Below are 27,970 nucleotides of genomic sequence, written 5' to 3'. Positions count from 1 at the left end.
CTTAAAATTAAAAGTTGAATTTTGGTGGATACATTGTTTAAATGTAGTTAAGCATTTACACATAGACAGATGTAATATATGTAATGGTAAACAGGTGTAATTTAAAGGAAGAATGGTATTCGGAACATTTCAGTCCCCTGCCATATTAGGTTCTCTCCTCAGCATCAGATGACTGATTTTCAAAATACCGATCAAAAAAGGTCTTATTATTTTAACCCTTTTTCCATGTAATTCATGCATGATTTCATCCTGTGGTAGTGTCTAAGTGCCTGATATTTTATAAAACATAGTAATTGGCTGTCAGTTTTGGAAAGGCACCCCTGAGTTGTACTAAAACTCAGTAATATTTTTTTCAGTATGTTACCATGGCTACTGGATTTTATAACAATAATCACTAAATTACTTATAAATGACTTGAACCTCCACACACCAAGGATTTAAAAAATATGCACTTTTTTATGACAAAACACTAGAAATTTCTGTGCAGACTGCCTAAAAACAGCTTTGTTTCAACAAAATGAGACCAAATATTTGGAAATGACCTAACTGTATTGTACTACCCAAGAACTAAAGACTAGACAGGGAAAACAGACACACACAACAAAGAGCATAAAATAACAAAAATAATATGTACAAAGCAACAAAAGTAAATGAGCAACTTGGACTCAACTAAAAACTGGGAGTATGGACCATTTACACCGGTAGGGTAAGTGTCCTCTGCTTTTTTTAGAAACACCCACTGTGTTGTTCATAAAAAGTCAAATCCAAGGTAGATGAAAGAAGAAAGGAAAACTATGAATAGTTGAACAAATTGGTTCTCATATTGCAGATGGATACACCATAATGATCCACCAGTTCATGATGATGACAATAAAACTTCTATAGTGATGACTTCAATCTTGTAGCATCTTAACCCTGTACCATAAGTCTAATTGTAAATAGTCTAGTGTGGTACAAAAAGTCTGCATAGTTACAGCAAGCTCTGGCATAACATACAAGTTGTGATATGAAAACTAATGCTGAAGGGATGTCACCATCGATCTCTTAAGTGTAGGTCAAGTTATGAGGCTGACTTCACAGTACCTGGAGTATCTTTTATCTTAAGTTCTTTGGGGTAGATTGCGATGTATAAAATCACCGAAACTAGGATTGTTTAACGATAATACTCATTTATATAGGGGAAAGTGAGATCAAATGATCTGACTAAATGATGTTCCTTTCTGTAGATCAGATCAGCTTCAAAGTGAGCCTCATAAGAGTGAAGGAACAAGTCAGCAAGTGAAGGAGCACAATTTGTTCCCATTGGCATGCCGACCGTATATGTTGAAAAAACTGTCCACTACACTGGGCAATTATGTTGTCTATAAAAAATTCCAGCATTTTGATAACATCTTTAATACAATTGGTAGATGATTATTTTTTAAAGTATGAGGAATATCTACCAAGTATAGATGAGGATTTCAACTGTAAAGACATCATGAGAGAAAATTAATAGGATTTTTTTCAACTGCAGTAAGAACATGAAATGCATTCATATGTCTCATTTTATTACAATATTAAAACTTCAAGTTTGGTATTACAACAACAACCAACATACAAACTCCTGAAGGAAATAAATATAACATAAAATCATAATGGTCTGTCATTTAAAGTATATCAACAAATACTATGTTCACTTTTGTGTTACATTTATTTCTGTATATAAAATCAATAAATAAATTACTCTGCAGGATACACAAAAATAGGGAATTCAGAAATTAATGCATGAGTTTATTTGAGTACGGTAACTTTGACAATTTAATAATGGCTATGGAACAACAAAATATTTGTAAAAATCCGACATGACCTTCCTTCATTTTATCCCAGGACACAATATATGTATATCCAAATTTGAAAAAAAATCTGCCAAACACTTTTCAAGTTACTGCATGAACAATGTTTGGCAGTCATCCCCAGCTTAATTACCAAAAATAAATAACCCATTGTTTCCTTAAGAAAATCCAGTTAATACCTACAGCTTCCAAATTTAAAATACAAAACCATATTATCTAATAGATTGATAATGCATGTCGGTTTGAATCTTTACACTAAAAAAAAACAGAATTACTCTTCTGTTTTCATTCATAAAATACATTGCCATAAGAATTTTGTGACTCAGATAGTCAGTGGGAAGTAACTTCAAATGACCCAAATAAAGTCATAATAAGGATGAAGAATAGATAAGACTTTTCATAGTGTCAAAATATGAAACAATGTGAAGACTACAGTCTTATCAATGAAGACCTCTAATGCATAAATAGGATGATAAAATCTACACAATATGAAGTTTGGTAACATCACAAAACAGAATATCCTGATAAAAACAGCAAAGTACATGCAAACTGATCACAGGTTCAGAATGAGTTGAAAAGAAGAAATATGGTTGAATTAAAAATTAGACTAACACGCATCTACTTGGTTCAAATTAGTGTTTAGGCTTAATAATTCATTTAAACTAATACAATTATAAATGCTTGCTTCTCTCAATCAGAAAACTTGAAAGAATTATCATACATGTAAGTTAAAATCTGTATAATCATATGCAATAAAATGCTTCACAGAACACAGCCTGAAACAAAGGCAGAGGTGGCAGAACCTTGAACAGTTGGGACAAGTTGGAAACACCAGTTTTTGTCTGTATATGAAGTGTCTATGGACAAGACAATGCAAATGCCAATAGCATGATACCATTATATGACAGCATCTGCACCAAATATCTAGAGTTGAAATAAGTATTGACACTATATCCATGCTTGACATGGCTATTAATTGTGTTTTAAAAAATATTTGACAAAGCACAAATTTCTCAGTTTTTTTTTCTCTTCCCATGTTGAAGATTAACTGTTGAAGTTAGTAGAATGAAAGTAAAATTTTGATGCCCTTGGACATTATCTTATCCAAAGTAGATTAAAAAAAAACCTACACAAATTGCATATGACTGACATCATCTCATATTTTGTTGAATACTAATAACCCTAATGAAATCTAATGAATAATTCTCACTCACAGTGAATGAACCTTTTCATACATGCTCTAATGAACAGAAAGAATAGGACTACTATAATTGCAACAAAACATAAAAAAGGGCTTCAATGATACCCCGCCATATCAAGTTGTTAAAAGGCAGATGACAAAATGTTCAATATGGCCTAACCCGAAAACTACATTTAGATTTTTCTGATAATTGAACTTTACTTATACAACTAACATCTATTGCCTTTTAAACCTCAGGCCCCAGCACCATAAAACTTTAAAAATACTTAAGTCTGAGAAAAATTTTACCTGTTTGTGACATCATCAATTTCACAAAGACATTGATTGGACTAAAGTATTTTTTTACTTTTGTAGTGCTGAGGCCAGTACAAGAAAAACAAACCATATAAATGTTAATTTCTACTACCTCTATTCCAATTCTGCACTTCTAATACCTTTCAAAATTTATTGATAATTAATGTAACAAATGAGTTACATATCAATGTTCAAGGTTGATATAGAACATTTAAACTAGTGTAGGAGACTTGCTCAATGTATGAATTTTAATCCTGCACCACAGACGTACTATCACTTGAGTCAACCATTGCAAAACTTGAAATATTTTCCTGTTGTTATTATAATAATTGGATTAATGACATCACTTTTTAAAATTACTGTGATGAATACGACGATAAAAGGTCATTTGCAGACAATTCAGGGCCATTTAGAGCAAAATGTCATGTGTGAATTAGAGTATTCTATGCACTATATTCAACGGTGGTCATAATATTGATATTTAAGTTACAGTGTATACATGACAAATAACTGATTATCCTATTATTTTAAAGATTTGTCTAATATAATGAGAATAGGTATGGTATATATGTCAAAGAGATGTCACTGGGATGAAAATTTCACCCCAAGGCCACCCATTTGTCTTCAATGAACAACGAGGAAATCCTAATACCATAGGGCAGGCTGCAGCTGGCCCCAAAACATAATTACAAAGAGTTGCGCCTTTATACTTGGATAACATAAAAGAATAAACTAAAGGTGAAAACAAAAACAAGAATGTTAATGTTTTCTTCAATTTCGCTGGAAAAATAGTTGGTGAATGGCATTGTGGATATTACTAAACCTATTGTTTCAACTTTTGTCAATCTTAACATAACACAATATTTCTATGTTTTAGCATGACTAAGTCCAAAATTGATTTTTTCATAGTGTAAATGATTAAATATTCTTACATGAGAACATTCCATAATTCACTGATGTCTATACAATAACCATGAACATTTCTATATCATAACTTCATACAAAAATTTTTGCAACATAACACAGATATCAAAGAAAGAAATAATTGAGATGAGAAGTTAAAGGAAAAAATGGTGACTATTTGAACATCAAAATCTTATTATTTATTATTGTTATGTACACAAGCTGGACAGTAGTTATCCTTTTATCACATTTCTTTATAAATATAATTTAGTATGTTTTTACAATAATTCTAATTTCTAAAACATAAAAGACATTATCATTTTCCCATACCAGTTGTCAATAAAGATATTAAAATGTAGTTTCAAAAGTTGTCTTCCTTAAATAGGAGTGGGAACAAAAGTAGTTAGTTATCCTAGCATTTAAAAATCAAATTACAATTGTAATACTTGAATAGAGGTATCACATTTTCAATACAAATAAAATATGGCTGAACACATCTGACTAGTATTTCCTTATTTGTGACCTCAGTTGAATGGTAGACTTTCACTTGTTCATCATGTTTTAACTCTGTCACGAGTTCTTTCGCACCATGAAGTATATTGCCACTATGATGATTATCAACAATATAAGTCCCACTCCTAACAACAAAAGTCTGTTTTGTATAATCCTGAAAAATTAGAGTAACTTAATGACATAAACATACATAGATCTTTACAACACTGGGTCTACAATAAAATGAATGAATTCACATATAAAGGTTCTAACATGATTGTTAAAATATTTAAAGCATTTTTAAATATCATTGCACTTCTTAAAAAGTTTAATGTATACTTGATATGTATTTCATACTAAAAATCATTGAGATGGAATCTATCTCTCTGGGCCAACCATGGTAATAAAGCCATATAAATGGAGTGGAGTTAAGTGAGCTACCAAATGCCAAATATCAACAACCCACATCAAAAGACAAAAAAGTTACAGCCTGGACAAAAGTTTGTCAATGAAAAACAGGAATTTGACCTTGAGGTCAAAGTTCAAGGCTATAAGTCACTAGCCATGGTACACGACCCATTTTTTTAAGGTGATCTACCCACATGCCAAATATCAATAGCCCACATTGAAAGACAAAAAAGTTACAGCCCTGACACAAGTTTGTCACAGGAAAACAGAAATTTGACTTCGAGTTCAAAGTTCAAGGTCATTGGCCACTATCCATTGTACACAGCACATCGCTTTAGGTGATTTACCCACATGCCAAATATCAAAAGCCTATACCGAAAGAAAAAAAAAAATTACAGCATGGCCACAAGTTTGTTTGGACAGAGCAATCACTATAGGGCAACCGCCACTTTTCGTGCCAGGGCCCAAAAAAACTTTCAGCATTTCTTGCCTGCATATTAGTGCTAAAAATGATCTGCGGGAAATAAACTAATGATTAATCATAACAGAATGCAGAACCCCTTGATAAACATTGCTCTGTTTTGCCAAGAAGGGAAGTTTCCACACAAGTGCAAGCTAGAAGGGAGACAACTCACCTCCTCATCATCCCTGAGAGTAACCTTGAACTTTTTCCCAAATTAGAGTTCATTTCACCTAGCTGGAAAAAATTAAAACATTTTATTTTTAGTAGCAGTCTTTCAAAAAATTAGACAGAAGGAGATTCATGCATGTCAAAAACCCACCGAATTCAGTTTCATTTCTTGTTCAGAAACAGTTACTGATCACATAACCAGTCTTACTTTTTCATTCGGTTGTTGCGCATTTGAGATAAAAAATTATACAGATCGTACATGAAATATGCTCTTTGCAAGAGTTATTGTTCTTGATATCGTTGATATCTGGTTGATTATAGTGGGAGATAAATGTATGATTTTCTAAAGTGCATAACTGAATGCAGAATTTATTATCTATGTGTGAAAGTATAACATTTGTAGACTGAAAAAGCATCGTTTGTTTGGTGGGTTTTTCCACACCATTGGCAGAGTCTGAATTTTGTGTGGACTGGTACTTAAGTATTGCTTAAATCAAGTTGGTTTTTATATTTTTACTAATCATGTCATCTTGGGTTGCAGGGCATTATCCTAGACTTACAACACATAAACTTAAATATACGCTTAAAAATCAAATCCACATGTACATGTCTGTTTTAAATATACTGAAGCCACAGGAAAAAAGATGGCCCATCAAATATTAAATGTATGCCATAATGGTCATATTGTGGCATATTGAACTTTGAAGATAGGTCAACCATGTTATATTCTGAATATTGAAGCTACTATTTCAGAGGGCACTTATGGAGCTGGAGCTGTGGTAGAAGTATGACACAATTCAATTTTTAGCTTTAATGACTGTGTGATGTTTTCATAATGAAGCTTTGTTGGTAACAATGCTCAAGAATGTGACTGAACGGCAAATGTATTTTAAAGTGTATGAAAAGCAAATCATGTATTCAAACGTTAACAATTATTAAATACAAAGTATTTCATTTAGACAGTTTAAAAATACAATTTCAGACCAAAACAGTAAAGCAGTCAATATTCAATTAGTTGTACAAAAAAATGAGGACTGATAGACTGAAGGACACATCAAAGACTTTACACCCTCCACATCTCCGTTACATGGATTATGAATATCAGATAATAAAACATGTAAATACAGTATAAAATAAAACGTCTTTCAATCAAAGCTGAAAGCTGAATGATGGGTATTGGTACATTAATATCACTCACCCTTTGTCGTGATCTTTGTATAGATTCCCTCTGGTTAGACAGATCTTCCATCACTTGCTCACCAATTTTCTCTGGTAAAAATATAATTCACTTGAATTGAAAGTCTTATATTATAAAATTGTATACTGGTGTCCCTACTTTCCACATAAGCATGACCCATACATGTCTGGACCTGCATCACTCTCATATATTTGTCAGCACGTAAGTATCTTTAATATTTAAATAAACACTAACCAAAGTAAAAAAAAAATACTGAGCAGATTACGAATTCTCTAAAGTAATGTACAAATGATAGCATATACTGCCTAACAAATGGCTAATTTCAACATGTATAAAATGAAGAAAATAACAATAAACAGGTTTTGTTTGGTTTACATCAAATTTGGCCCTGAAAATAAACTTGGTCAAATCAATGTAGATGTAGCCTAATATTTAATGAAAGATTTTATTAATTCGATAACAAAACCTTTTTTGCTATTAATCAATGCAAAACATGGAAACCATAATGCAAAATGGAGCAAAAATGTGTAAATTCTAGCAAATCTGTGAAAAACATTTGATTTCATTACATTTTTTATACTACGAAGAAGAAATGGCCACATGCATCAACAACTTTTAAAATTATTCCAGCAATGAAAGCCTATTCTACTAAGATTTTTTTTTTAAATTAATAGTTTGTCGCATACTTCATATTTCATAAGAAATTGTTTAAAGTTGCATAGAAATAATACATTGTGACATCATTTTGACAGGTTAAAGTTGAAAAACTCAAAAAGATTTTTTTCTGATTTAAGCTATCATACAAAAATATGCAAATATGTCTTTCCAGTCAGAAAGCTAATGTTTTCACTAAATAACAGGGCCGAAAACTGGTATAAACAAATGTACTCCTTTCTCAATAGTACAGTGCATAGTTTGTTTAATACATTTTGAGTAACAGATTACATAATGTAATGGGAAAGCTCCGTGGGATGATGAAGTTGTTAATGAATATATTAAATGCCCGGTAAATCAGTTTCTCCCTATTTATTTGAAACTTTTCAATTTTGTGTTTAACTCAGGAATTGTCCCAGATTCTTGGTTGATTGGAATTATTAAACCGTTATACAAAAACAGGGTGACCCATATAACTTAGATAATTACCGTGCAATTTGTCTGACCTCAAACTTTCGTAAGGGCTATTCAGTTCAAGATAGCATGTTTGTCATGCATGCATTAATTTCATTGTATTTGAGTTTGGGAAAAAATTATTTTGTGCTTTTGTGGATTTTAGAAAAGCATTTGATATGGGTATGGAGAGTGGGTTTATGGCGTAAACTGGTTAAAAATAATATTGGTGGGAAAACGTTTAATGTTATATTAAACATGTATACGGACAGTAAGTCTTGTGTAAGAAATGGGGAATTAAAAACAGAATTTTTCACATGTGAAATCGGTGTAAGGCAGGGAGAAAAGTTATCCACTCTTTCTCTTTGCCTTATACCTTAACAACTTGGAGGAACATCTGGATGAAAATTCCTTAGATGGTTTAAAGTTTTTAAATGAAAAGTTTGTAGATAATCTTGAACTGTATATAAATTTATTAATCCTCCTGTATGTTGATGACACTGTTATTTTTGCGGAGTCAGCCTAAGAATTACAAAAAACACTGTCTGTTTTGAAAAATATTGTATAGATTGGAAATTAAGTGTAAATGTAACAAAAACAAAGGTGGCATTTTTTTCAAAAAGGAAATTTACAAGAAATATTTATTTTAAAATGTTAAATGAAAACTTAGAAATAAAGGATTCTTATGTTTATTTAGGGCTTTTATTTAACTATAATGGTACTTTTGCACAAGCAGAGAAGAAATTGATTGATCAAGCTCAAAAAGCCCTGTATGCTCTATACAAAAAGATACAAAACATTTCTATTTCCATTGATCTTCAATTAAAATTATTTGACGTTTTGGTTGTTCCTATTTTAACATATTCTTCAGATATATGGGGGTTTGAAAATAAGGCTACTGTTGAAAAATTATATCTTCAATTTTGTAAATGCATATTGGGAGTAAGATCATCTACACCAAATTTTATGGTATATGGGGAACTTGGGAGATTCCCACTTGAAGTACATATTAAATTAGAAATGGTGTGTTTTTGGCATAGAGTAGCTTCTAAAGAGAATAAATTATCAGAAAAATTATACAAATTACTACTGTTCTTAAGTGAGCATGATAATTTTAATTTCAAGTCGATTATTTATATATTTAATGATTGTGGATATAGTGAAATATGGAATATTCAAGAAAATGTCAATTTTAACTTTTTAAAGATGAATATTAAACAGTGTCTCAAAGACCAGTTTATCCAAAGATGGTTCACTGATATGAACAATTCATCTAGAGGAATATTACTCTAATTTTTATTCACGAATTTCAATTGGAACCTTATCTTTTAAAACTAAAATCGGGGCAACGAGTCCATATTTGTAAATTATGGGTTTGTAATATTAAATTTCCTATCTAACTGGTAGATGGCGAAATATACCAAGGGACGAAAGATTGTGTACAGTATGTGGGTCTGGTCTTGGGGACGAATATCATTATTTATCTGAATGTAAAAACAATATAGTTTAAGATATCGGAAGAAAATTTATTCCGAGTTATCATATTAGGTATCCTAAAAAAGAAAAAATGTATGGTATGTTAAAATTTAAAAAAAGTATTGATAAATTTATCAATTTTCAAGTTGTTAAATTGATTTATCATTTGTATGTTCATGTAATGAGTCATTGCTTTGTCATCGTACATGTATGTGACTGATACTGTGTAATATTTATATGTATATTTATATGCATTCACTCCTATTATGCAGTAATCTGCGGCTGAGTTTTCTTAATAATAAACAAATAATATAACATAACATAAAATAGATACCCTAAGCATGACAGATGGACAGGCAATTAAGGGGCTACGAAACCTTATTCCACCATTGGTGAGGCAGGTAAAAACTACTTATGTCTCTAAATTAATCAAAAAAGCTTTGCCAAGCACAGCATGATACAACTACAGTCCCTGAACAGTTAGGGAAAGTGTGTACACAATATTAGTTCTTGACACACTTAAGCTTAAGGATTTACAATTTATTATAGACACACAAAAATGCTTTGGACACTATGTTACACAAAATTTTAAATTCAATTAACAATTTTCAAAATCAGAACAAAAATAAAAAGTCAATTTTTTCGGGTATGGCCCCTTTGACTCCTTGTAACTCTAAAACCGCTGAAAGTTGAATTTTTGTGACCATTGCCTAACTTTGATCCCTATGACTTGAAAATGGTCCAAAACACATAAAATCTGCTGGTACATTTGTTTCCCATAATTAAATAAGGAACACAAAAAAAAGAATAATCCAGATTGAAAAAAAAAACGAACGTTTAATATAGGTTTTTAATAAAACACCTATTTTTACCCAATTTGGCCCCTTTTTTTGAAAACCATAGGGTCCAGAAGGTCCTAATTAAATAGGAAATAAGTTATTGCACGGAATCCAAGTGTCCCCAGAGGAAGATGCTGACGACAATGCCAACAATGATAGCCCATAACATTATACAACAGCAATTTGAATGCAGTTGTAAAAAAACAATACCTGTTTCTAAGGTGACTCTATACCCATGATCCAATCTCCTTGTTGTTCTGTCTAGCATTTCTGTGTTTTCTAGTAAACGTCTTCTCTAATAAAATATCATTGAAACATTCAAAACTACTTCCCATAATGCAAAATACTCAAATACAGATTATTATTGAAAGTGAATGTGATGGGGCTATAGGCACATAGTCTGCAGATTTTTATATCTTTATTAAAAATTGATTTTTACAATAAATCACAGAATAAGTAAGATGCATTTTAATATTTTCTATACTGGTAATTGAACAACCGAACAAAAATCTGGCCTATAAAATTCTAGAATGGTCTATTAATCATTAAAAAACATTGCTAACAATAAAGCATGAATCGCGTGAAATTATCTCTATACACTTGCATTACCTTAGAAGCACAATTGCAAGCAACTTATGACATTGATAAGTTTAACTAATAACTGAAATGTGTACATAGAGTAAATAAACAGCACATAAGCAGACAGTAAGCAGTTAAACTTAATATCCCTGATGCCTTAATGTGTGTTAGTTTATAGGGGTGTAAAAATGCTCTGACTGTAACAAACCTGATCTTCAGAATCATGTGTATCATCGCCCAACAACTCATCACGACTGCTGTCTATACCAAGCTTGGCTCTTCTCTTAAAATAAAATGTATCAATAACTTGAATCAAGTAGAATACAATGACTTTAAAATGTGACTACTTTGTCAATTAAACCAGAAAAACAGTATAACAACAGCAGTGCTGAAGCACATAATATTTCTGACATGTCTAAATAATGAAGGTCCAACAACTTTGGAATAAAGAATCTGCAAAAAAAAGGCTTCCTTTCATGAAGATACATAGTTTTCCAAAAAAAACTTTTCAAATCCCTTGAATTATTTCTGAGTTTATAAACTGTATGATGCCTGGAGAAATTAATAGATAGAGGGAAAAACACACTGTCAAAATACTACTACAAAAAGGTTACTACATATATAGAGGTGTAGTACCTTTATAACCCTTTATACAAGTAAAAGTAGCTACAATTGTTTTCTCCCATAGATCTTAAGAGAATCTATTGTCAAACTTACTACATCAGTTTCTAGTTTAGATAACTCCACCTGGTAACTTTTGACTCTAGTTCTATACTTCTGTTTATCTGCTGTTAAATCTTTTACCTCCAAATCCATTTGTTCCAACTAAGAAAAGAGGATCATTCAACGACAACATGAAATTCTACACATAACAAACTAAGAAATCCTTATACTTTTTATTCATTTAAACACTGTGCAAAAAGCAAATATCAAATTAGTTTTAGATGGTTCAGTAATTAACCAAATCAGATTGAAATTTTTGTGTGATTCTTTTGCAACAGTTAAGTCGCATTATTTGTAGGAAAATTTTCATTTTAAGGCATGAATAATTATAAAAAATTGTTTTTTTTAAATCTTTTCATGTAATTTGAATAAAGAACAAAGAAACAACAATATTAGTACTAACCAATTCTTTTGCTTCATCAAACAACTTTTCAACCTGTCTGACATATTTTTGTTTCTCAGCTGAAAATGAAATATAAAGTATGGACAATGTACAAATAAGTGTAAAAATTTTTTGTCCTTTAGTGCAAGAATATTTAAATTTCTTTCAGTGTATTTAATTATTATATTGATAGCTGTGATTTGCAAATTTGTAAAAACTTTCCATTACTCAAATGTGAAATTATTTTTTTCACTATCTTTCTATAACCAAGATATCACCATGCCTTACTGTTGTGATGTACACATACAAATCATCTAGTTTCATTCATAGTCCTTTTTATTAAAATCAGATAATTGTTTTAAAAACTCAAAATTGTTTTAAAAAATCTGTCTTAGAAGATTTAAACAGGTTCTACACACTTGAATATTAATCACAAGAGCCATAAAATATTTTAAGTTAATCTTTATATTTTGTGGCACTTGTGGTTATATTGACATAATTGTCATTTTTAATCTTCCCAATTATTCATTCAATAAATTATTTAATTCATACACATCAGATGTGGCACAGGCACTTGTTTCTGTCAATGACAGGGCTTTACTTTCCACACGTACCCCAAGATTTTTATCAGGGTATGTGTTGATACTGATCATAAAACTCTGCCATTGCTGGACGGAAGTGCTTGTGGTTCATGTGCATTGTGTAAGTCTGTCATCGATAAAATAAAAATAAATGTGTGCGAGTGATTTTGTACCGTCAAATGGACAAAAAATGAAAAAAAAACACAAGCAATGATGACATCACCATTGACATCAATCTGAATTGTCCCCAGCCCCGGGAACTAGATGCAAATGAAATAATTATTGGTTATGGTTCATTAAGCAAACCTGAAGCTTTCATTTTAGATATAGTATGTTCCGGAACAGTAGTCATGTATTTATGAGTTGATTTCTGTTTCATAAACTTATTTTATATACAGTTGAACATTCCGAGATTTATTTTCACACTTTACCTCCCCTTGTGCTTGATATACTGTTTATATTGTGGGTTATGTCTGCTGTTAATGTGGCATATTGCTGTTCGTACGTCTCAATCAATGAGGCCATGTTCGGTCCGTAACCGCTCCGGGTTTTCTTTCAACTGCCAAACTTCCGCCTTTTCTGTCCATCTTGCAAGGTGCGTTGACGTTAATCAGTAACTGAATAAAATCAAGCCCATCCACATAGTATTTTACCAAAAAGTAAATAAATAACGGTTGTTTTCGATAGATAAATTATTCAGTCATGTTATGAGATATCGATTTTATCGCAATAAACGGAGGGAAGCATAAAAATGTCCGTGGGTTTTGTAAACACTCAATTTAGAAGGCTGTCTGCTGACAGAGAAATCACTGCCATTCAAACTATTCAACAAAGTTAGCTTTACATCATCTGTACACATTGAATATAATAATTAAACTTTGTGATGGTTACTGGTTAACTGTGATAGGCCGTCACTTTTACTTTTGAATTGAGGTACTAATCCTTTAACTACATATATTATGATATTCTGAGCTGGCTGCTTAGTGAGAAGTCATTCAGAATAAAAGATTTGGACATTCAATTTCAAAAGAGATAACCCTTGTTCTAACCCTCATATGAGCCTGGATTCTGCAATGCATTAAAATGAGATCGCTGTCAGAAGGCATACTCTACAAGAAAAGTTCCTGAAAGAGGGTTACACTAATAGACCCTTTTGTGTTAACATTTTGATAGTTGATGAGCATACAGAGAGTATGCTCAATATACGCCTCCACAAGCAAAATTCTTCTACCCAAGACCAAGTACGAAAAATGTACATCAAATACTTTGTGGAAGTGTATATTTTTAACTCAAATTGAAGTCAACTGTAAGCTAAATTCTTTTTTTCTCGTACATATTCTTAAAATGGTGTTTCAAGTCGGGAATCAAATACATGTTCACAGCAACTGTAGTTTGACTAGCTATTTTTTCCCCTTCTGCTATGCGGTACAGGACATAGAAATACCAGTGTCTTTGGCCAGTTTGGGTCTGTCATCCATCACAGTTGACTGTGGATACAACTCCACTGTAACCACCACCACGAAACAAATTTTGTAGGATTTTTAGTCATCATATTTAGCTGTTCATATTGCACCACTATTTGGATTTGACAAATTTAACAGGAGTGAATGGGTAGCATCTTGTCGTACAAATATGTACTTGTTTTCCTTTATCTTAATTATTTTTATTTTGTTTGTAGATGACTCAGCGACTTACATTTAGGCGTCGCTTATCCTACAATACCAACAGCAACAGGAGGAGAGTGTAAGTAGTCATTTAATCATCTTAAAAGCAAAAAATTAAAAGCATATTTTGAAATAGTGACTCCGCAGTGTGGGTGGAGACATTGTGACTCCACTCACAAAGTCTCCACTGTGAAGAGTGGAAACAGTGGAGAAATTAAATTTTAGTGTTGACGGTAGTGTAAATTAAAATTTTGAAACAGTATTTTTTGCATGAAATGATCATACCCATAGTGTTCTTGGATTCCTATTTCCCGTTACCCAGGGCAAGTGAAATTTGGGTCAGGGAAAGTTAGGTACTTAGTTACACTTTCCTGTAGCAAGTTGAAAACTTCATATGCTGTAAGGATTTGTTTAGTTAGGAAAGCAGTCATTGACTGTGGGAAAGTTGGTTTTATATGGATTTTTTCTGAGGAAACCTCAATTTCTGAAAAATCCTAGAACACTGACCCAGCAGGAATATGCTTTTCCAAATTGCCTGTACATTTGTTGTGAAAGTTATCTGTAAGTTGATAGTGGCCATTAACATGCTGAAGCAGAGATCAAACTCTTTGTTGTGTAGGTTAGTAGATTTTTCTACCATCACAATAACTGTTTATGTCCTATATCAAATACCTTAACATTGTTTACCTAGATTCAGTTTTAACACTCAGAAATGATATCAGATTGGTTGGAAAATTCTCATGCACACTCACAATAATCTGCAGTTTGCATGGTATTCTAATGAGTATCTCTTTTACATTTTAGATCCAAGACTCCTGGTAAGGAATGACGGATATCACAGTAAAAGTAACACAATGCATTGTACAATCAAAAAACTTTCAACAGTCAGGTTGTAAAACGTGCAAGTAACACAACCCCATCCCCGTTAAAAGAGACTATCTTACAGTTGACGAGTCTTTCACTGATTAACAGCTTATGAAAATATGGCCCGACTGATAGACATGTTGGGTTAAAATGCCTTCAGTCTGTCAGGAATTTTTTTTTTTTTTTTTTAGTAACACAAGTTTATCAGAGAAAAGAGTAATTTAATACTTTCAGATTTTTTTTTCAAAGGTAAAAATGAACTATATGCAAATAAAATATAAATAGAACTTAAAAAATGTAAAGATTAAAGGGCCATATTCTTTACATTTTGAAAGTTTTATTTATATGTAGTTCATTTTTACCTTTTAAACGTGGCTGTTGTTCACTTGTTCTTTATTATTTAATTTAATCAACCTGTACAAAAGAAAGTACATGTTTAACTCATAATGAAAAGTACTGGGTAAAGTAAAATCAAGCTTAAACATAGTGTCCATACTTGTCCCAGCATTTAGGCTTAAGCATCTGCAGTCATATTAAACCAGCTTCACTTCACAGAGAATTTTATTCATGTGAAGATATGTGTATTAGAAACTGAAGAATGACTTTTTTTAGTTCAGCTATTTACTAAATGGATCAAAGTGTGACATAATGAATGTTTACCTACTAGTCATGCCAACTTCAGTAACACTTGTTTTTTTAATAATTTTAGGTGGTAAACTTGTGTACTTGTACACAAAAAAACTTGGATCAGTACCAGTATGTGGAGATTGTAAAGTTAAATTGCATGGAGTAAGTGGCTTTTGTTTAGTTCGGTACTTAGTAAATTTGGATTGATCCCTACTACTACTACCCTCTGATACCATGAGTAAATGGTATGGTTAAATATATGTTTTGCTTCATCTCCATAGAAAAAATATGCATGTACAACCACAAACCCCTTAATCCTTGAATACCATCATTTACATTCATGTTGTACTATATTGTGGATGTAACATTTGTCATTTTTTTTATGTCAAAAAGGTATACAAAACATGTTGATGTTTCTAATTTTGGGTACAATAAGTACTTTTAGCCAAGGGTGAATAATTTTGCAGAATTTAATTTGGTGTTTTTATGTACAGACTGCTGACACATGCAAAAATTAGCACCTCACAAAAATACCCCCATTTTATTTATATATATTTTTATATATTATATCATTTTGAGTATCCTATTTAAAAACCCTGTTTTAATTTCAGATTACCCCAGCAAGACCAAGAGAACTACAGTCTATGTCAAAAAGATTAAAGACCGTAACGAGAGCTTATGGTGGTTCTAGATGTCACAGATGTGTCAGACAGAGGTAATTCACCAATTCCTTATTATACTCTTTAAAATGTGGGAGCATATCTTGGATTCACACTGTCTTGTCTGTGGACACATTTAGTCTAAGCAACTACTGCTGAACCCCTAAACCAACTTTGATGCAACTTTGTAGGAAAGTTTGATGACGTATGTAGATGTGATCGGAGGAGGATGTACATGTTATGCCTTGTAAACCCAACTGCCTCACCCCTAAATGTATTTTATTGAAGTCAAACCAGCATTACTGAACTTGATTGTAGCTTGTTTTCATTCTTAATTTTAATGAACTACATGTACTTAGTGTGTTAATCTGTTATCGACTTTTTTGCGGTTGTACGATGTTGTAGTTCGTGGACTGTAACTTCAGGAAAAATGGAAAGATGTACAACAACAAAAAAACTGGGATCGATTTCAGGTTGTTGTGACTAGAACCTTTTCTTGAAGTATGGGCAAGAAATGGAGTCACTTCAATTCTTGTCAAAATAGTATCCAGTGTCAATCATTTAATACCTGTGCAAATTAAGACCATGTTGCACCCTGTGAAGCAATTCATTTTATTTTTTTAATATAACCATATGAAGGACTTAGCAACTGAGTGTGTTGATTACTTCATTTTGAGAAGTATTTGTTTGTAGGTGACTCTGCCGTATTATCTTTGATTTGTTTCTCTATTTTCAGAATCATCAGGGCTTTCTTGATTGAGGAACAAAAGATTGTTGTTCGTGTACTGAAGGCACAGGAAGCTGCTAAAAAAGCTTCAAAATAAAGTGTAAAAAATGACTTTGTATGGATGTTTTTTTCCAGTGGCCTTTTGAAGACATAAAACCTGAAATGTTAGTTCTATTATGTTTTTCAGGTTTTAACTCAATGGGTGGATAGGTTGTAAGCAATTATAGTTGATGTCTGATATCAACTTCCTATTTTGTTGGACTTGTACAAGTGGGGATATATCTATAAGTCTTTAGGATGTTTTTTCTGTTGAACATATCATTAGGGCAAAAATTAGTTTTGGCAAAACTAGCCAGCTTGATCGGTTGGACAAAATTTTTAATTTCTTTTGTGATGGAAGTTGTATTAGACTGTTACAGAAAGCAGTAGATAGTCCCCTGAAGATCTCTGAATGTGGTGAAAACATTTGAGTGCCCTAACCAAGTCAAAAAATCAATTTAACTGAACAACAATTAAGGTTAGACTTATTCATGAACATTAAGCTTCCTACCAAATAGCAAGTCAGTATCTTGTAAATTGTAAAAAAAAAAACTTTAAAAAAAAAAACAAAAAAAAAACGAGAGGCTCATGAGGGCCCCAATCGGAGAGCTTAAAATCATGTGGTCATATCTTAACTGGCCATTGGTGGCCATCTTGTTTAATCAAAATTTATCAGATGTTGTCCCTTTCATTAGCTTACCTGACCAAAGGCCATGTGAGCTATTGCCATCACTTGGCTTCTGTCTTTGTTAAGAATTTTTCAAAACCACTTGCCCAATAAGAACTAAACTAGTTATAAATGTTCCTTGGGGTATTCTGCACAGGACTGATGTGAATTTTGATCAAAGCTCATGGCCACTGTTTCTTAAAATAGAACATAGGGGTTGGACAGAAGTTTTTCTCCTATATCTCCTAACCCGTTTAGTCAAATTATATCAGTTGTCAAAATGGTCCTAATTATAACGCCTACAAAAGTCTGCATTGGGTCAAAGCTGTTAAGAGTTACTGCCCTTGAGAGGTGGAAATAGTGTTCTTTTTTACAGGTTTCTGCAAATATCTTGAAAACTATGATTGATTGGAAGCAACTTGCAATTGCTGAAATGATCCTTATGATAAGGCCTACAGGAGTATGCAGCGATCAAAGTTGTCAGACGATTCCTTGTTAGAGTTATTGCCCTGGCAAGAAAAAAAATTGTTTTTAGCAGTTTACCCAATATCTTGAGAAATATAATACATGAAATAAAAACTTTCAATTAATTAAATGATCCTTATGATAAGTTGCAAAGTTTGCTCGAGTCAAAATTGTCAGACCACTCTTTTGTCTGTTAGTCATTGCCCTTAAAAGACAAAAATTTAACAAGGTGGGCAATTCAGGGACCTGGGAGCCTTTTTTTTTCTTCAAAAAATCTGAAACTAACAGACCAATTGAAACCTAATTAAATATATATGAATGTTCCTTAGAGCATTAAAAAATGTTAACAATGATGGTTGCTAAGTGATGACAAAAGCTCTCGCGCTCTTTTTCAAGATGAGCTAAAAAGAATTGTAATTTTAAGGTTTAGCTAGACTATTTTTCAAACTATGAAATAACATTTCATGCGGTTGTCAATAACAATTGAGGAAGGATCCAGATTCTTGTCCAACTATAAGACAAGGTAGGGACTTGGATGTGCTAGATGTCAGTCTGTCCATATGTTACACATTGTATCTATTCTAACACCTACTGCACATTTCCCAACAGATATGGAAATACATTGCTCAGCAAGAAAATTATTACCATCAAAAATTAGCAGACTGGGTACTTGGAACTATGTTCTTTTGTTTTGTCTGTTGTATTGGACTTGGTAGTGGTCAGCATCCATATTTCACATGTACATAGGTGGTTCAATTCTAGGATGGTTGAGACCCCATATGTTCTTGACTGACTTGAGGTTCAGCTTAAGTCAATATCTAGGACACTCCTTAATGAAATGTTTTCATTCATAGTTCTGAATTAAAACTATGAATGAATACATTTCATCAAGGAATATTGTTTGTTTGTTGGGGTTTAATGTCCGAGCAGCAATATTTCAGCTATATTCAGACGATTAACCTAGATATTTAAATTTTAATAATACATTAAATTTAGTGTGGAGATCAAGCTGAATGCATCTTAATATTAATTTTAACGCACAAGCACAAATTGAACTTGTGAAAAAAATGTACCATAATTTCTATTTAACAACAAAAGTTTAATAACATATTTTAGAATAAATCTACAGCTGTCATAAACAAGATTTGAAGTCAGGAATTCAGTCCTGTTCCTAACTGTATTATGTAGTGCAAGCTAGATTTTATTAACTTGAAAAAATTGTCATTTCTTTAAAGAAATCAGATGAATTGAGACATTTTATGCCACGATCAAGCTAAATACCAACATCAACAATGATAAAATATAAACAAAATTCATTCAAATCCAAAAAAATGTCACAAATTACTGCACCAGATGTTTAGACTACAGCACATTTGCATTTCCAAACAAAAAGCTATTCTGGTAAATCTGTACATTTATTTTAAAATTTGATGTTTACACTTCTGTTGTTAGTAAAAATACATGTATGGTTGTAGTAACATGTTTTGTGCAGGAAGGAAACGTGTAAATATGTAGTATAATATGTAAAGAAGCATCAAGCAAAGTTTTCAGGTACATCATAATTGCATTTTTAACATCTTAACTAAGATTATCTTGACAATAAATGGCCTCGATTTTGACTTTAGCAGAATCTTAATTCAACACATTATAACAGAGTCCCAGGTCATGTGCATTCGAAGTATGACAAGCTAAAAGGGACATGTCTACATACAACAATTTGGTGTATCTAATGAAGGGGACTGTGATTGTAGAACTGCAAATTTTACTCGAATTGAAAATTTTGAACAAATACCATTTATAATGAACAGTTAGCTTTTATAGTACATGGGAAACTGAACTAAAGGCATATCCACACAGGAAGAAAGGAAAAGCAATGTTTAGAAATTTTTTTTTAAATTACTGAACTGATAGATATAATTAAAACCCCTCCTGGGTTAAAATCAAACAACTATTTAAATAAAATGACAGCAAGTCCTCCTTTCTAAAAGATAGAACCAAAAATACACAAGGGGTTGGAACCCAGTAATGTGGGAAAACGAGAGGAAGTAGATATGCTATGAAATATAATTAAAGCAGATTTTCATTTTATTATCATCTATCACTATTTACTAACAAGGATACTTTATCCCCAAAGGTGTTTCATTGGACCAAAACTAATTGGATGAAAACACAAAGTTCGCCAATTCAAAATGACCGCATTGTTAACAAGACCACACTTAATATCAAAAGAATGTGTTGAACAGTTTCGGAGGAGATGCATCCTTACAACCCTACATACAGGCAGCTACCATTACCATGACCCTCCATCGCTTTGGTGTGAAGGAAAACAAAGATTCTAAGCAATAACTGCTTTCATCTTAAGTAACTAAATGTGTACACAGTGCTCTAAAATGTACATGATAGTTAATCAATATAATCAATATAAATTTTGTTACAAACTAAGGATAATTTACACCAAATCTGAATTTACGCTACCCACTGGTTTCAAACACAGCACTAGACAATCATATTTATATGATGGCAGCTCTCCATTATGGCAAGTTACTGTAATCACATGAGGAAGGTTGATAATTATTTTAGGAATTATGGTTCTAACTCAGGAACATGGGACCTAAACACTGCATAACATTTGACAATTGGTATGGGTATTGAACTTGAGTATAAATGTATTTATCTCTATGAAATTGTGTAACAAGGCTCCATACTACAAAATGAAGATTTTTATAAACCAATACTAGGTGAAATCTACAGTCTGCTATTTCTTTCAATTTTTAAGAATTACTAGGCTTAAAAATTGTTAGAAATTGCCAGCACAGAAAACCCTGTGTCAATATAAAAAGCAAGTTTGTTCAAGAGAAGGTCAGTATGGATATTTTACCACTACCTCACTCCACAAAAAATGTCATGATGGATACTTTGCTCCTTCTTAATTGTATGCAAAATGTCTACAATCTAACTTGAACCCATAGAACAGGACCTTTTTGGTGAGGGAATCAAAGACAACTTTTTTCATTTATTTCTCTTTATTCTTTCTGCCACTGAAATTTTGTCTGTTTTTTCTCCTGAACTTTTTGTCCATTGAATGAGAATAATTCACTTTATGTCTTCCATACACCTTTTTCATATGTTTGATCTTGGCCTCTTTTCTGAAAGGAAACAATAAAATTTTATGGAAGTAGAACCATACTACATGTATATGTATATATTATACATTTATTAATTTGATATAATTTTCATCAAGAGACAAATGTTTTTGTATAGGAAATAAGGTCTTATTTTACTGATAATTTCAACTTAAAAACAAAATGTACAAGTTGGGGAAAAAATATCACAAGAATTTTATCAGACCAAACAAAAGAAGTTTCAAAAGGACATAATTTTATTCTATTTATGAATACTTTGAAAACTATTAAAACAACTGTCCCATTGAATGAGAATACATAGTTTTGTTTATGTTCTGTATTTATATACTACAATAAAAAAATGTGACATGAATTACTTGAGAAGAAATCTAGTAAAAACAAACCTAGTCAGTAGGTTATTATCACAGACTATCATTAAGTATTAAACAAATAAATCTGTTCAAAAAGAGACACCATTGACTAAGTAATCAGTTTCCTGTGCTCATTTTAAGAATAAATTAGAAACATAAAAATGATACCCTTGCTTCATTTACATTTGAACATGTAAAATACTCAAATTGAATTATCTAGCGTTGCTATTAGAAAAAAAATTAAAAGGAGACCTTTCACAATTGAATTGTCTCCCCTGGATGGTGGAAAAATTTTTTTTTTTAAAATATACATGTATTTCTATGTCAATGTTTGTGTTTGAAAAGAAAGTCAGGCATATTCCTACTCTATGATACATCAACCCAAACCAACATCAATGAAATTAATATTGAGCATTATACAACTTGTAAATGAAATTTGTTTCCACCAAATGGATTATGCAGATCACATTTGTTTTTTCACCAGTGTAGAAGCCCTTCCAATTAAAGTATTTAAAAGTCTGTATAGGATAACTGGTTTTGCATGTGTGATTCATACTACTTGTATTAGCATAAGATTCAATACAAATACATGTACTTGTATCTTCATCCAAAAATTCAGTAAAGTGTTTGAAAGGTGCTTATGTAAACTACCAAAATTGGATTATCTCCCCTTAAAGTTTTCTTTATTGCACATCAATATATAATGCTTACCACTCCTAAGAAGTTTAACTGAAATCCATTGACCAATTCTGGAGGAGAAAGTGGGAAAATAAATGGATGGATGAACTGACTCTAGATATCGATCAGAAGGGTATAAAAACAATCATCATTTTTGACATTTTCCTACTTCCTGTGAAAATTCTTTAATTCATGGACTCCAATTTTCATGGATTAGTGAAGAAACATAAGTTCGTAGATTCTCGAATTCGTGGTTTTGAGGTTTTCAGTATACACTTCAATTGAAACCTCCTATTCATTGGGAGCCAAATTTCGTGGTTTGGCCTACCCATGAAAACCACGAAAATCGGTACACCACAAACAATAATACTTCCACAGTAAGATGAGAAGTAACACTGTATACCTGAATATGGCTTTCACTGCCTTTTTATCCTTGGATGCAGAAATGTCTTCTTGACTGTCTGACTGTTCTTCAATTTCATCGTCATCACTCTCCTGCACCTGTTAAAAAAGTTATGATGTTATTCAATTAATCCAAAACCTGGGTTATAAAGTTTAAGAAACTATCATACTTCAGTCATATGCTCTGCTTTTACTTTCAGTAGATTGATACTCTTAAAATATAAACTTTAAATTGAACATGTTAAGTCATGAAACAGTACAAGTGATAAGTGAGACATTAGCTTCCACTTATTAAGTAATTTGTACAATGGAATCTGTCTAAACTGAACCCATTTTCAACTATAAAATTGGTTTGGTTTAGGCAGGTGTCCAGTTTAGCAAGGTTCAGACGATAAAAATGGCCTATAAAAAGTTTCTAGTTTAGACTAGTATTTTGTTTTTTCAGGGTTCAGTTAGATAAGTCTCACTGTAATAATATCATTGATTTTTATTGTTTTATTTATGTCTTCCCCACATTGGGTGGGGAGGGGAGACATATTGTTTTTGGCTTGTCTGTCTGTCCATCACAAAGTTTGTCAGGGCAACTCCTTTCAAACTACTGAACCCAATTTTACAAAACTTGATATGTAGCAAAAGCACCATATGTAGTTGTGCAAATTACCAGGAAATTTTGATCCCCTAATTTTTGCTGGAGTTATGCCCGTTTGAATTTAGAAATTTGCCAAAAAAAACCTCATAAAATACCTTGTCAGCGCAACTCCTCTGAAACTATTAAACCAAATTTTACGTTAACGTGGTATGTTACAAGAACATCATATGTAGTTGACCAGTGACAAGAAAAAGGAATCCTAGTGCAATGTATTATACTTTTTTAAAGAGCTAAAAATCTGCAGTGTTGGTGACATCAATGTGCAATCTGTCATTTCTAACTTAAAAGATAGAAAGTAGCATCTAAGATGTTTTTTTTATACTTCTCTGTACCAAAAAAACTTGTGAGGTTTGGCTTTCCTTTAAGTTTAATACCTTGGTCACATCACTGACCTAAGAGGATGCTTGCCCTACTAGTACACCTTGTCCATGCTCACAGTTTTTAGTTGAGTCTGAGTTGCTCATTTACTTTTGTTACTATGTATGTATTATTTTGATTATTTTGTGTATTTTTTTGTGTGTTTCTGTTTTCCATGTCTGATCTTTGTCCCTGGTTTACATTCTATTGATTTCCAGTAGAATCTTGGATCACTTGATTACTCTTACAGTAAAATTTAAACTTACTGTTTTCTGACCAAGCCAAAGGCCATTATGACCAATACAGTATCAATTTGACGTATCAAAATCAATGCAAAACTAAAATGTCTTGTCAGATACATGAATAGAGTTTCATATGAATGAGAGGTCAATGATGTTTGAACTCAATGTAAAACTTACTGTGTTTTGACCAAGCCGGAGGCCATTATGACCAGAGAAGTCCATTTCTGATATATCAGTGATAGTTACTGTATGCTGGGGTAGGTCCAACACTTCTGGTTCAACAAATTCTTGAACATCTAATGCTGGATCTTGCCTTTTCTTTTTACCAGTATAGTTCATACTGTCTTGTAATAATTTTCTTCTCTAAAAAATGTAAGCATTAAAACTAAACAAGCTACGTGTACATGTACATATAAAAACTAAATAATATGAACCTTATCTGTGAGGAAATCTATGTTTGCATTACCAGGTAAATACCTCCACAAAAATTTTCCCATCCTGTCAAGTCAGAGTTTTGAGTCCACCTTCACTCCCTCATTTAGTTAGTACACACACAATATACAATGTACACCTACAAAGCTCTCATGTATGTTTACATCGATTTACAAGACTTTTCTTAATTTCTCAGAACCATAATATAAGCATTTTTTTCAAGTTTAATTCTTACAGCATTAATATGTTTTTACTGTTAATTAAACAGTATTTCTTATAGAATTAAAATTCTATTTCAATGGCATCTGATAAAGCATAAAATATAATTTACCCTGATTTTGGCATTCCTTTTTTCTTCTTTCATTTTTACTTTTAACTCATCTTGGGCTTTTTTCCTCCTTTCATTCTTTCTTTTTTGGAAACCTGTCAGAAATTCTCTTAAAAGAAAGACAAAAAAAAATAAATCAGGGGAAGAGATTGAAGTTAATCCCAAAACGATGTTCTAGTTGCTTCTGTCTAATCACATGGTGGTTGTCAAAACAAAAAATATATCACCAGTGCTTAATCCCTAAAGGAATTATTGTCATTCTTTCTTTGATGTGCCACCTGCTCGGTAAAGAAGCATACATGCAGACTAACAATTAATTAATTATACAGTCTTGAGTAAGACTCAGATGGGATCACAAGACCAATGAGGAGATTCTGTCAAATAATATAATGAAGGCGAAACCTTGTAATGCTCCCAAAGAAACATTGATTCAAAACAACTTCCATAATTTTTGTCTGATTTGATATATTATACTCGTAGCCTTCAAATATGTTATGTATTGTATGTCCTAAAGCATGATACATGTACAAACTGTCATAGTCTGATATGTCTATTGGCCGAAATGTCCAGCATTCATAAGGAATTATTGGTTGCCATGGTCCGAAATGTCTTTGGGCCGAATTGTCCTGCACTGGTAAACATAATGATTCTTATAATTTGCAAAACGTGTTAAAAGTTTTTTTAATTCAATTTAGTTTCGCTTCACTGTTTCGATTTGTATCATTTAATTGTGGTTTTATTACGATTTGATTCATTTTATTGAATTGTTTCATTTTGATTCTTTCTTCTATTGATTATTTTCATTTCGTTTTGTTTCGTCTCGCAATTTTTATGATCCGAGAACTATGGGTAATATTGATAATTTTCATAAACATCTGGGTGCCATATTGCAGACGGTAAGGCCAATCCTATCTTGGAAAAGCTATGATTCGATTTGTATTCAATTATCGAAACTAGCAAATATTTTACAAGACTGGTATGGCTATCAATCGCACATGAACTTTGCAGCTCTTGAAAATGCAGGTACAAATCGGATATTGATGCTTTTTCTTGCCATAAGTGTACAGAACCAAGTTGATAATACAACCATAAAGGCTGCCGTCCTGAGCATATAATTCCAGAGTGCAATGTTACATGCTCATTTTGACTGCAAAAGGAATAACAAGTAAACAAAATAGTCAGGAAAAAGAAGGATATATGCAATGTATACAGTTAACTTTCAAACAAGTGCCTGTGATTTGTGAGCCAGAGATGTGGTTGAAATTGGACAACAATACTAGTGATTTAGCTAGCGCTCGTCATTTTCGCCATTTACGAAAGGAATTCATAGATGACGAAAATATTTTAGATTGTTTTCGTCACTTAAAATTTGAAAAGTGTATAAAAAAATTCCATTTAGAAAGTATTTCAGATAAATTTTCGACAATTTCGTCACCTTAAATATATAAGTTGTTAAAACCTGTCATTGGAAAGTTACATAATTTCACCTGGCCTAATGCTTTGACAAGTTTATGAACCCGCGGTCGCGCTTGGTAATTACTGGATCAACCAGGTGTGAAATACATTCTATTGTTGTTAACCTGGCAAGCCTCATATGTGCATTGTTAATAATCCTTTAAAATAACAACAACTAATTTATCAATCTTTTGATCATTAGGAGCACAAAAGATAATCCCAGGATTCTCACTCGTCTTCAGACAATCATTTTCAACCGCTGAAAAAAGCTTAAAGTGACTCGAGACATTCCCGATTTTAAGTACATTTAAAAAATAACTTGTATATATAATTAATTTAAGGATTAGTCCTGTTAAACAATTTCGATCTTTAATGGATGCCGACCAATATTTACTCCCATATAAAAACAAACCCTACACGAACCTCGCACATATATAGCTATCTATTTTCAGAAATTTATATGCACACTATAAAAACAGTGTATCCCATGCATGACTGGTCATCTACTGGATTTCAATTAATTTTAATGCAATGCCGGGCTATTAGGAAGTATTAATCAACGATAAATATTTATTTTACAATTCTCCTTCTTCTTGAAACGAAATCACAATGATTACGGACTTCTTCAATACGACTTGTGATCCGGGGTCAAATGTTACTAAAAAATTACTACCCAGCAGAAAGATATCACGGAGCAACTGCTTACAGAGTTCAAAATGACCTTGCCAATGTGGCCAAGCTCCTTTCTTACTGTATAGTTTCAGCTTTATCATCTGGTGACTGTGAGAGAGGATTTAGTAGGTACAATCTGATCAAGACCTACATGTATCTTAGGAACATACTCAAGGTTTCATCAGTCTATTCTCTTCTAAAGATCTGTCCCCATCCTTCTGATTTGAGGAGTTTTAGGTTAAGAGGGCTTTTGAGGTGTGGTGTTTGGGAAAAGGACAGGAGGATTTTCTCATACCATAATAGGAGTTTTTGTCAAATAGTAACTATTTCTAGACTTAATGCATCAAAGCTTTGTCATGATGTAAAAAAAATCTATTTTTCTAACAGTAATTATTTTATTTTATTATGTAAAACACGTTTTCTTATACTATAGAAAATAAGTTATGTCTGTATCTGTAAACTTGAAATAAAAATGAATATATTAAGCATGTTTACGTCTTTATATAGTTTATGATACTGTTGACTATTTACAAAAATATCCCGCCCATATGTCGTTTATGCTTTACGCAAAAGTGACTAAAGACAGTAAAGTAAAGAGTAAAGCCCTCAAAATCCTAGCTAAAACTCTGCATTACTACATAAATAATGACAAAATCAGTACGTGTACTAAAGTATTACTCGCGAGCCTTTTCGTCGAATATCAATATTTTCTTTGTTCTTCTATTCTTAGGTTTTTTCGATTTCTTTTTGTCAGGCTTCATATTTCCTACAGTACAGTTCTTTTTTACAAACTTCTAAGAGGTACAGATTAATCTGTATCTTTTAAACACTTAGAATTATAACATTGGGTACAAAGTACGGTATTTTCCGGAAAGCAGAACTCATGTGATCATTCGGAAATACT

General features: G+C 32.1%; 3 protein-coding genes across 4 annotated transcripts; 1 reads left to right on the top strand and 2 right to left on the bottom strand.

Moving 5' to 3' along the window:
- Positions 1–1,526: 1,526 nt before the first annotated feature.
- Positions 1,527–13,192, bottom strand: LOC148619110 (vesicle transport through interaction with t-SNAREs homolog 1A-like). Its single transcript, XM_088578671.1, has 8 exons — positions 13,078–13,192; positions 12,087–12,145; positions 11,678–11,785; positions 11,169–11,243; positions 10,592–10,676; positions 6,960–7,030; positions 5,766–5,827; positions 1,527–4,897 (listed from the first exon to the last, which is right to left on the bottom strand). The coding sequence occupies exons 1-8, from the start codon at positions 13,169–13,171 to the stop codon at positions 4,801–4,803; spliced, it is 651 nt and encodes a 216-aa protein (XP_088434797.1). The 5' UTR covers positions 13,172–13,192; the 3' UTR covers positions 1,527–4,800.
- Positions 13,193–14,290: 1,098 nt separating this feature from the next.
- Positions 14,291–17,298, top strand: LOC148619109 (large ribosomal subunit protein eL34-like). The gene is made up of 5 exons (XM_088578670.1): positions 14,291–14,389; positions 15,115–15,128; positions 15,884–15,963; positions 16,413–16,516; positions 17,197–17,298. Exons 1-5 carry the CDS (start codon positions 14,325–14,327, stop codon positions 17,282–17,284), a joined length of 351 nt encoding a protein of 116 aa, XP_088434796.1. The 5' UTR covers positions 14,291–14,324; the 3' UTR covers positions 17,285–17,298.
- Positions 17,299–21,362: 4,064 nt separating this feature from the next.
- On the bottom strand, positions 21,363–27,903 carry LOC148619108 (nucleolar protein 12-like). Of its 2 annotated transcripts, none has more exons than XM_088578667.1 (5): positions 27,745–27,903; positions 24,943–25,048; positions 24,357–24,542; positions 22,933–23,030; positions 21,363–21,504 (listed from the first exon to the last, which is right to left on the bottom strand). In XM_088578667.1, the coding sequence occupies exons 1-5, from the start codon at positions 27,825–27,827 to the stop codon at positions 21,372–21,374; spliced, it is 606 nt and encodes a 201-aa protein (XP_088434793.1). In that variant the 5' UTR covers positions 27,828–27,903; the 3' UTR covers positions 21,363–21,371. The 2 variants fall into 2 exon arrangements, with proteins under 2 accessions (XP_088434793.1, XP_088434794.1); XM_088578668.1 differs by lacking the exon at positions 21,363–21,504 and adding an exon at positions 22,498–22,600.
- Positions 27,904–27,970: the final 67 nt, after the last annotated feature.

This window comes from Perna viridis, chromosome 4 (genome assembly GCF_037379345.1).
Source record: "Perna viridis isolate PV_CMFRI_1.1 ecotype Kerala chromosome 4, ASM3737934v1, whole genome shotgun sequence".
NCBI classification, from domain to species: domain Eukaryota; kingdom Metazoa; phylum Mollusca; class Bivalvia; order Mytilida; family Mytilidae; genus Perna; species Perna viridis.
This window is presented reverse-complemented; position numbering and strand designations above follow the sequence as displayed.

Bases quoted from the DNA above. Each gene is read 5' to 3' on its own strand.
- LOC148619110 (XM_088578671.1), bottom strand. From the start codon at position 13,171: ATGGCCTCATTGATTGAGACGTACGAACAGCAATATGCCACATTAACA. The intron at 11,786-12,086 runs GTTAGTACTAAT...CTCTTTTCTTAG, and splicing joins TTGATGAAGCAAAAGAATTG to TTGGAACAAATGGATTTGGA. The intron at 4,898-5,765 runs GTGAGTTGTCTC...CTAATTTTTCAG, and splicing joins CTCTCAGGGATGATGAGGAG to GATTATACAAAACAGACTTT.
- LOC148619109 (XM_088578670.1), top strand. From the start codon at position 14,325: ATGACTCAGCGACTTACATTTAGGCGTCGCTTATCCTACAATACCAAC. The intron at 15,964-16,412 runs GTAAGTGGCTTT...TTTTAATTTCAG, and splicing joins GTAAAGTTAAATTGCATGGA to ATTACCCCAGCAAGACCAAG. The intron at 16,517-17,196 runs GTAATTCACCAA...CTCTATTTTCAG, and splicing joins CACAGATGTGTCAGACAGAG to AATCATCAGGGCTTTCTTGA.
- LOC148619108 (XM_088578667.1), bottom strand. From the start codon at position 27,827: ATGAAGCCTGACAAAAAGAAATCGAAAAAACCTAAGAATAGAAGAACA. The intron at 25,049-27,744 runs GTAATACTTTAG...CTTTCTTTTAAG, and splicing joins TTCGACGAAAAGGCTCGCGA to AGAATTTCTGACAGGTTTCC. The intron at 21,505-22,932 runs GTATACAGTGTT...GTTTCCTTTCAG, and splicing joins GCAGTGAAAGCCATATTCAG to AAAAGAGGCCAAGATCAAAC.